Source organism: Wolffia australiana, chromosome 3 (assembly GCF_029677425.1).
Source record: "Wolffia australiana isolate 7733 chromosome 3, ASM2967742v1".
NCBI classification, from domain to species: Eukaryota; Viridiplantae; Streptophyta; class Magnoliopsida; order Alismatales; family Araceae; genus Wolffia; species Wolffia australiana.
This window is the reverse complement of record NC_135837.1, coordinates 6,281,038-6,291,425: the sequence shown is the minus strand read 5'-3', so window position 1 is coordinate 6,291,425 and position 10,388 is coordinate 6,281,038. Positions and strand designations below refer to the sequence as shown.

The following is a 10,388-nucleotide window of genomic DNA, read 5'->3' as shown; positions in this document are numbered from 1 at the left end:
TCCATTTTTGATTGAACAGTCACATCATTCAATATTCCACATATTCTCGTCTTCCACACTTGGACTTCTCATCTTCCGCATTCAAGCTTCTCGTTTTCCGCGCCATGTGTACCTGCATTTAGAAATGGACAAAAATAAGTAATAGGACTTTATTATTTATTAAATAAGGTACTAGCTCGTAACTGACGTGGAGGCATGTCATTGCTTGCCACGTCATCTTTTTTCTCTTTTGTTCCAATCAGCAAATGACACGCAAGCGCCACGTGTACAAGCGCGAGCCACTTGTACACTTGGCGGTGTGTCGTGTAGCCACGTCGCGCATCGTTATTTCAAAGAAAGAGTAAAGGAGAAGTCTGTTTTTGTTAATTTCTCCCTCCTCCCACGCACGCATTTATTGCAACAAAAGGCTTCCTTTTTTATTTGTCCACGTTGCCCTTCCCTTGAAAATCGAGAAATCAATTTGTTAGGCAGAAATGCAATCATGGCTTTGCGAGTCGCGGAGCCATGATTGCTCGGCTAAATGATTGGTTGTTGCCAATCATCACCGATAGCTGTTACGTCTCAAAATCATATTATTTTAGAATCTGTTATCATAAAAATCCCCAAAAAATACATAAAATGCAGAAGATTCAGAACGTCGTTCTAAAATTAGATTTTATCATATTGAGCTTGATAACATACAAATATAAGTAATTTAATGCAAATAAACATGTAAATATGATCAGATTAAGGTGCTAAAAATGCACGTTATCACATCTCACCTTCCACTTGGCCCTCACTAATTATCATAACTCTAGAGAGAGAGAGCAAGAATAAAACCTCTCACCCTTTCACTGAAATTCCAAATGAAAAATCAGGATGTCTTTTTGCAAAGGAGTCAAGCATTTATAGGTATGCTCTAGATATTGGATCAAGTTGATGGGTGAGAGTTGGGGTAAGCCCATAGGCCCATTAGTGCCCCTTCCAGAGAATCTGAATCCTTTTAAAGGGTCTCTTGGAGCTCCTTCTTGGGTCTTCTCTCAAGGGGGAGGCCCAGTAGCCCAATGAGATCTCCTTTGGCTTCATGAAGAGTCCCTGTCCTTTCGTTTGAGAAATTTTCCTAGTCCTGAAAAAGGTTCGAAATTCTCCAAAGAAGAGGTTAGATTCAGCCCACTTGGCTGCTTGGCCAAGTGGGTCACATTAAGTACAAAAAACTATACTTTTATACTACTTAAAAGATGAATATATGTGGAGAGTTCTTACATGATACTTAAATAAATGCACATGCTCCAAGTTAGGATTTAATATGAAATATGAATAAATTGTTCCTTAGTGAAATATTCTTTAATACCTTTATATTGAGTTATCAATGGGTTTTTAAATATGACTCAAGTTCACAATGACATAATTTTATCCCAAATTTTGAGTTTATCAAGGGTTTAGAACAAAAACAGTTTGGTGTCTCTACCAAGGGAAGTACAAAACAACCTAATTTTCACATTATATGCTATTATAAAATCAATGCTACCAGCCATGATGAATGTCATAGTCATATGGTAGTATTGCCTATTACGTCCCAATGTAATGGCTCCAAGTGCCTCAAGGTGACAACTGGGATTTCCTCAGTTACACTGATTCACTAGATTGGAAAGGAGTTGGTGGCAGCATGTTAGAAGAAGTCGTTTTTTGATCCACATGAGTTAGATTTTTACTCCAAATGTACTCTTTATTAAGGACTTAAAAAATAGGCCCTTTATTAATCATAATTTTCTTCAAATGACTTAGTACATTTGAAATGTTGTAGATCATAGGTCATCCAGATGCGTTGACTTAAATATGCATGTAATTTTCAGAACAAATAGAAGTTTTTATAAATTTTTTTACATTTAGGACCAATGATTTGAGAGTTGTCCCTTTGTATTTTCCTAGTTAAAAAGAAGATGGCTATTGCGCTATTGTACATGTTTTGCCGCTAATACATCGTAAAATTATTTACTTTTGTTATTACTGACTAAATGAACCCTCGAAGAATGTAGATATATATTTTCTAGATGTTGTTTCACACAATAGGTTTTTGAAGACATTTCATTGAGATCATAACATGATCATATTAATGATGCTTGAACCAACAATATGACCCAAGACATGTAGGAATCATTGATCTGTATTACTCCAATATAATTTGAATATTAAAATAAACTACATTGATCCGATAACTGGAGCGACCATGAACTAACACACTCATCACGCAGTACTATACCCAAAATTTGAGTTATTTAACATAAAAAAAAAAATTTCTAGATGTGATACCCTGAACGATTATTCACTCCATATGCAACCATTAAAGCGGTACCGCACACCAACAAGAATAATATCATTCAAACAATTAAATTTCATGACAAATTTGAGGATTTTGTTTGAATATCTTGCTTTACACTCCATTTTAATAAATTCCAGTTACTTATACCCAAAGGTCACGATTCATTTACGAGAAGGTACTAGATTTATGATTGGAAACATATAAATAACTGGACGAGTATTTCGTACCCTGCATTATCTAGATACTATCCACGTTAACACTCAGATAAGTGAAACTGTTCATGAGTAAAAATACGGATTAAGTTAAATCATATTGGAATGTACAAAATATAGCTATATTTACAACATCATTTGTGTCTGATTTAATACTCAATACATTAGAGGCCAATGCATATAAAATATTCATATATTCAAGGGCTCAAATAACACTGATTTTAAAATAAAAGTTATAAGAATTCGGATTCAATTTCACAATTTAACTCAAAGTAAGCGTAGCTATTTTATCTATTTATCTTTATAGTCTTCAGTAAATATCTTTTTATACTATAGCAGGCAAGAAAAATATTTATCAAGCCCTTAATCTCTCCCTTTTTGAGACATTCATGATGTTGCATCATGATGTCGAACATTCCATGACAAAGTCTTGACTACATCCGGAATAGAAACAAATTCAGAAGTAACTTTCATTTAGAGAAGATCAAGACTAATCAAATCAATGCAAAATGTAAGGAAGTTAATACTAGCTGGTATTTTTATGAAGAAATGTAAACGCACAGGTCTGGCTCAAGTTGAGTGCAAGTTAACCTCAAGAAGTCAACACAAGGCCATCATCATTCCTAGTGAATGTCTTAAAGTTTTCATTTGTTGGCGAGAGAACAAGATAAAAGATAGCCATAGCCCTAGGAAATTTGAATTTAAGCAGAATTTCATTCATAATTGGCTTCAAGATAAAAGCATACCAAATCAGCATAAGTTGCTACTCAGAAACTCGCACCTTCACTTTTCCAGAACTCTGATCGAAAGTAGCAAGCCTTGTTTTTCAGATGGCCAAAGGCTACAAAGTCAACTCACATGAAGATTCAGATCCAGATTCGTCAATGATGAATCAAATATGACCTTCAAATTAGCTTAACATCTTGTTTGGCTTGGAATCCACCGTTAATAAATTACATATGAAGCCAAATATAATACTGTTGACCCAAAGACGCATCTGATACTAATGGAATGCATTTCATGTATTGTAGATAAAGAGAGATCAGGCCAAACCTGGTATTGCTCTAGTTAACTACTCCACCATGGTTCTCTCTAACTTCCGCAGGCCATACACTCCTCCTTGTTCTCCAACGAGCAGGCAACCTGCGCCATTTTATCTTCCTCCGTCTTGTTCTGCTGAGAGAAAAACGAGAAATATAATAATGTCAGATTGATGGATGATACATAGATAGAGATGGTATATATAGGTCAAAATTACATTGAAGATTGCTATATGGCTAGGAACTCAACCAGATAGATTTATTGAAAGTCTGGGAGCGAGATAGATAGATAAATAGAGTAAAGAGAGAGGGAGCCACCTGGAGGATAGAGGTGTCGACAGTGAACTTGATGGCATCTGCAGCGGCCCGAGACCTCAGGTAGTACATGCCTGTCTTCAACCCCTACATTGAGATGATGGTTAAACACCGCACCTAAGCTCAAAGGGAGAGAGAGATAATCGATAGAGAGAGAGAGAGAGAGATGGATAGAGAGAACCTTGGACCAGGCGTAGAAGTGAAGGGAGGTGAGTTTGCCGAAGTTGGGCTGGTCCATGTGGATGTTCAAGCTCTGGGACTGGTCAATGAAGCGGCCCCTGTCCACCGCCATGTCCACTAGAGTCCTCTGCTTGATCTCCCACACCGTCCTGCACCATCCATGATGATGATCATCATCATCGTAATGTCATCATTCGGGTACTATGGGCGATATGGCTGCACCATAATGATAATGTGTTTAAGGGAAGGGCTGTCTATACAGATACTGTTCTGCGTGATGTGGAGAATTGTGACTCCTACTGGGTTGTAGACATGGTTGTTCTGTTCGTTTGAAAAGAACCAAGAATTCGCAACGGTTCTTTTTCTTTGTTCTGTTTTTTTTTTTTCAAAAACGAACAAATTTCGCAAATTCGCACAAATTCGCACAGAACTAGAACAAAATTTGCACAAACCGAACAAAGAACCGCACAAGGGTCTGTGCGATGTTCTGTTCGAATTCGTTTTGTTCTGTTCGAAAAACCGAACAGAACGAACAATTCGCACTAAAAGAACAGAACGACCATGTCTACTGGGCTGGCGGGGCGTTAAAGACGGTTAGTGGACCATGTTGGCCGGCCATGTATTCTCCATGACTATATATACCATTAAATTTGGGTTGATCTCCGATCTAGGGTGATCCTCCCCCTTCAAAGAAAAAAAAAGGATGGAGAGGAGAGTGCTTACTTGTAGATGGACTTGAGATTGTCAGGGACTTGGGGGATGGAGAGGACGGAGCCGTCATCATGGATGATCTGGTTCTTGAGGACGGGGGACCAGAGGCCCATCTCAGTGAGATCATGGAGCAGATGCTTGTTGACGACGACGAACTCGCCACTGAGGACGCGGCGGCTGTAGATGTTGGAGGTGTAAGGCTCGAAGCACTCGTTGTTGCCGAGGATCTGGCTCGTGGAGGCCGTGGGCATGGGGGCCACAAGCAGCGAGTTGCGCACGCCGTTGGCGGCGATCTCCGCCCGCAGCGCCGCCCAGTCCCACCGGTCCGACGACGGAGGGGCGTCCCACATGTCCGGCTGCAGTACTCCCTTGCTTACTGGGCTGCCCTCGTAGGTCTCGTACGGGCCGTCTCTTTTGGCTATCTCGCATGATGCCTGCAGAGCGTTGTAGTAGATGGTCTCGAAGATCTCCTCGTTCAGCTTCCTTGCCTGTGGGTGAAGGAATTTATTGAGTTCAGTAGTTTTGAATGGAGGAGGGAGGGAATTAGGAGGAAGGTTAGGACCTCGGAGGAGTCAAAGGGCATGCCGAGGAGGATGAAGGCGTCAGCGAGGCCCTGGACGCCAATGCCGATGGGGCGGTGGCGGAGGTTGGACCGCTTGGCGGTCTCCACGGGGTAGAAGTTGACGTCAATGATCTTGTTGAGGTTCTCAGTCACAATGGAGGTCACCTGCGCAATTCCAAACTAATTGATGGACTGATCGCTTTTGTTGAGAGAAATAAAGGAGAAGGCTGGAATTTTCAAAATAGAATGAGCGAGAGAGAGAGAGAGAGAGAGAGACCTCGGCAAGCTTGTTGAAGTCAAAGTACCGGTTCTTGGATCCCCTGCTGCCGACGAGCTTGGAGGGTTGGGCTTCGATGGGTGTGCCCTGCATAGCGAAGACAATAGTTGATGCCGGAGTTTGTGGGTTGGGTCGGAACGGGCCTAATGAAAAATCAAACCTTTTCTCTGACAAATCTCGGCAGGGCGATGGACGCCAGATTACAAACCGCAGTCTCATCCGGGCTAGTGAATTCGATAATCTCCGTGCACAGATTCGAAGACTTTATCGTTCCCAAATTCTGCTGGTTGCTCTTCCTATTGCACGAGTCCTGCATATGTTAATAACATAAGAGCAAAATCTCGCGACGAGAGTAATGCCAATATTTTAAAACCACGAAAAAACTTCTTCAAAAAGCATGTTGGGCAAGTTTAAAATTAATGTTAAAAGTAAAAGAATTTCTTGAAGAAATACTTTGAAAAGCATGTAGGGCGTGCCGGTCTCCATCTGGGACTTGAGAATCTCGAACCAGAGGCTCTGCGCGGGAACCACCTTTTTGGCCTTGCCCTGGGTAATAGATATATTTTTTTGAATAGATATAACAAATTCAAGTTGACTAAATATTTAGTGAGATAAAGAGACATTGGAAACTTAATATGATTTTTCTTTAAATGGAAAAAAACTGGGAACCGACCTCGGACTCGTACTTGGCGTAGAGCTTCTCGAATTCCTGACCCCAGCAGTCTGCGAGGCCGGGGGCCTCGTTGGGGCAGAAAAGCGACCATTGGCCGGAGCTCTGGACCCTCTCCATGAACAGGTCTGGGACCCATAGCGCGTAGAACAGATCCCTCGCCCTTTGCTCTTCCTGATCATAAGTAAATTATCAGATCGGTCAAGTTTCCATGCATTCGTCATCGTCATCCATTCATGGGCATTAAAATTATCTCACCTTGCCATGGTTCTTCCTCAGATCCAGGAATTCGTATATATCCGCATGCCACGGCTCCAAATAAACGGCGAAGGCGCCTGTAAATGATAAGGAAAATTGTGAATAACGAATTAAAAATGTTGTTTTTGTAAATGGGAGAGCCGTCTGTAAATGACAGGGAAAATTAAGAATAACGAATTGAAAATGTAGATTTCGTAAAAGGGTGAAACGCTTACCCTTTCTCTTCCCGCCGCCCTGGTCAACGTAGCGAGCCGTGTCGTTGAAGACCCGCAACATGGGAACGATGCCATTAGAAGTGCCGTTTGTTCCGCGGATGTAACTGCCGGTGGCTCGGATATTGTGCACGGAAACGCCGATTCCGCCGGCGGATTTGCTTATGACAGCGCATTCTTTGAGCGTGTCGTAGATCCCTTCGATGCTGTCGTCTTTCATACAGATTAGGAAGCAGCTGCTCAGCTGAAATTTCACCGATTGAACTAAAATCAAGATTTATACCCTGTCTGGGTTTGGCGGGGGAAGGCCAATTCAACATATAAATGACGATGACGACAAGGAGAACCGGATGACGTCTACGACTCCCTATCGTCATCTTTGACGCAGAAACTTAATCTGGGTGAAGCGAGTTTAACTGTTTTTTTACTCTGGGACTAAGTTCAATCGATGAGGATGATGGTATGGTCTACTGAAAACTGATAAATGACGATGACGGTTTTTTGGAAACCGGATGACGACTACGACCCACCATTCTCATCTTAGACGTAGAACCTCGGTATGGATAAGAGCGAAGTAGGATTGGCGACGATGACACGCTCGTCGTCCACTTCGTCATCCATGTGGATGCTGATGACGCTTATTGTGATCGTCATTTTTCAACCAGATCTTTAATCTGGGTAAAGAAGAAGAGGGAAGAAATCTGGGTAACCTGTGGTCGCGTGGTGCCAGCGTTAAATAACGTGGGTGAAGCGTGAGTGAACCACCGCTGAGACATCAAGTGATAAGTCTGAAGGGCAGAAGCGATGTCTTCCTTGTGGATACCGACTGAAACCCGCATAAGCATGTGTTGTGGCCTTTCGACCACCTTGCCCCGGATTTTCATGAGATACGACCTCTCCAGTGTTTTAAACCCAAAGTAGTCATAGTCAAAGTCTCGGTCGTAGATTATCTCACTGTCCAAAAGGTCAGCATTCTGAAAAATAAAATAAATGGAGAAATAGTTAAAATTTTTAGCGGAATCAGGGCCATTCGAATTAGGATTCGTAGAAGTATTTAATTCGATGCAATAAAGTGGAAGAAAATGTCTGAACGGCAAGGATTTCGCATAGCTGACGTCAATTTTTTTAAGATAAGCAGTTAACGTCAATTAAAGATGATAATCTATGTTCAATGGATTCCCATTGCAATAGAATTAGCGATAAAACATGTGAGCAATTATAGATAAATTAAACAATATGAATAACAAGAGAACCACCGGGAAACCAAGCACGATTCCAGTGCCATGTCTAAATAAGTTTTTATTTACTTCTGGTATTTCTCAAATTATAAGAATATTATAAGTAATTGGTATGACATTTTCGGCGACGATAGTTAAACCTAGATCCAATGATTCTATAATCAGAGAGAGGACCGCAATCAATTATGGTCAAATCTCTCAGTCGTGAATTAGGCTTGACCAGTCCCCAGAGCGAAACAATAAAATTAAGGAAATTGCGAATCAAACATTCTCAAATTGGTCCGAAGAGTATGGATAGCTCAATAATCACCTTCATAATAATTTCATACACGTCGTCCGCAACCAAAGCTGCTTTCATCCCAGATCTCTCACTAACGTGGTTGTGCATTTCTTTAATCCTGCGCCGAAACGACAACCACTCAGAGAGAGTGACCACAGTGAAATAAAAAAACCGCCCCGACAACAGTAAAGAAAGACAGAGACAAACGATACAAAGGATGCGTACGTTTCAGAGAACGATTTTCGGGTGTTTTTGTGCAGATTTGAGACTGCGATCCTCGCCGCAAGCTGGATTGTACATGGAATCCAAACAACAGATTGAAAAATTCGTTAACGGATAGATCAGAGCTAGAAAACTACAAACCGATTAAAACCGATTGAGATCATCACCGCCGCATAATCCGGATGGTTCGCCGTCATCGCGGCGGCAGTCTCCGCGGCAAGCTCATCGAGCTGGCTGGTGGTAACGCCTTTGTAGACCCCCGCGCACACTTTCTGAGCGACAAGCACCGGATCGCAGTGCTCCTGGCTGAGTCCATAGCTCAGCTTCTTCAGCCTGGCGGTGATCTTGTCGAAGTGCACCGTCTCCTGGCGCCCATCCCTCTTCACGACGTACATCCTGCTAGAACAACCATCACAGTCAACTGGCGCAGATCCACAGAGAAGAACAGGAAGACGGTGAATAGATTGATTACCTGGAGAGATTTGACGGAACGCGCGCAATCGATTAGGGCTCGATCAAATAGGAAAAGACCTCTGCGCACGTTTTATATATACAAGCGGCCGAGGAGAGAGAAAGAGAGTTGGTTAGACCGATTTTGAATTTTTTTGGCGGGAAAGTTTTTGGCGCGTGCCTTCGTGGGGAAGATAAGATCGAGTCTTTTTTTATATTTCCTCCTCCTCGTGCTGGGAGTTTTGTATACGCCCTCACCGGAGGATATATATACAAATATAAATTATCTGTGTGGTCGGGCGACATAGATCCGGTGTGGATGGGTTTTATTCCTTTTAGCGTATATCCTTGCCACGTGTTTTATTCCTTTTGCCTAAAGTCTGAAATATTTTAGTTTTACTGAAACTAGGAAATGTTTGTGGTCAGTTATTATTTTTTACTGAAACTTGTGGTCTATTCTTGCCACTTGTTTTATTCCTTTTGCCTAAAATCTGAAATATTTCAATTTTTACTGAAACTTGGAAATGTTTGTGGTCAATTAATAATTTTACTGAAACTTGTGGCATAGTCTTGCCACGTGTTTTATTCCTTTTACCCAAAGTCTGAAATATTTAAAATTTTACTGAAACTTGGAAATACTGTGGTCTATTATTAAGGAAGGGCGATGGATGACTAATGACACTTACAGATGGACCGGATGCCACCGAATGGCAGTCAATTCAGTCATATGTTCATCCTTTGACGTGTCATCTAGACTGTGATTTTGCCATCTTCAACATTCTGTCAAAAGTCTTGTTAAATCTTCATTTATGAACAACAAAAAAGATGAAAATGACGACTCCCTCTCTCTCCCACGCACTCCATTCAGTGTAGGGAACAACAAATGTCATCTGTCACGTAATTCATCACTGTGATGGGCCAGTGACAAATGGCATTTATTAGCCCTGTGATGGTGACGGATGATGCATGAAGTATCTACGATAGTGACAGAGAGTCTCAGACAAGAAAAGTGACGGGACGGCTGTAACAGGCGACAAAGTGTGATGGAATTTTAAATGATGAAAAGGGGGGATGGGGAAAGGATGAATTAATAAAACTGTGTAATGTTAAGAATATAAAGAGAGATACCGATAGAGAGGAACAAAGAGAGAGAGAGAGTCCAATAGACAATGAGAGAGGGAGTGCGAGAGAGACAGAGAGAGTGATCGAGTTAGAGAGAAAGGGAGCCCGAGCGAGAGAGATAGAGAGATGAAGTTCGAACAAGATAGAGAAAGAGAGGAAACAGAGAGAGAATATGCCTTAGAGAGAGAGAGAGACGTAGAGAGTAATCATTTGAGAGTGCGCGGGAGACGCATAGAGAGTGTGTGGCTTATTAAGGGAGGGAGAGGGAGAGAGAGTGCATCTGAAAAAGAGCATTTATAATTTTATAATGTTGATATGTCGATTCATCATTTTGACAGGA

The 10,388-nt window shown here is 41.5% G+C and overlaps 1 protein-coding gene across 5 annotated transcripts; it reads right to left on the bottom strand.

The window, feature by feature from the left end:
* Positions 1-3,103: 3,103 nt before the first annotated feature.
* RNR1 (ribonucleotide reductase 1) lies at positions 3,104-9,024 on the bottom strand. Of its 5 annotated transcripts, none has more exons than XM_078572301.1 (17): positions 8,949-9,024; positions 8,644-8,872; positions 8,480-8,541; positions 8,285-8,372; positions 7,447-7,710; positions 6,740-6,980; positions 6,525-6,601; positions 6,270-6,440; positions 6,050-6,142; positions 5,757-5,906; positions 5,597-5,683; positions 5,320-5,484; positions 4,770-5,245; positions 4,048-4,195; positions 3,870-3,953; positions 3,565-3,687; positions 3,104-3,352 (listed from the first exon to the last, which is right to left on the bottom strand). In XM_078572301.1, the coding sequence occupies exons 2-16, from the start codon at positions 8,869-8,871 to the stop codon at positions 3,604-3,606; spliced, it is 2,418 nt and encodes an 805-aa protein (XP_078428427.1). In that variant the 5' UTR covers position 8,872; positions 8,949-9,024; the 3' UTR covers positions 3,104-3,352; positions 3,565-3,603. The 5 variants fall into 5 exon arrangements, with proteins under 5 accessions (XP_078428427.1, XP_078428429.1, XP_078428425.1 ...); XM_078572303.1 differs by having other exon boundaries at positions 3,565-3,684; XM_078572299.1 differs by lacking the exon at positions 3,104-3,352 and having other exon boundaries at positions 3,397-3,687.
* Between the last annotated feature and the right edge of the window lie 1,364 nt (positions 9,025-10,388).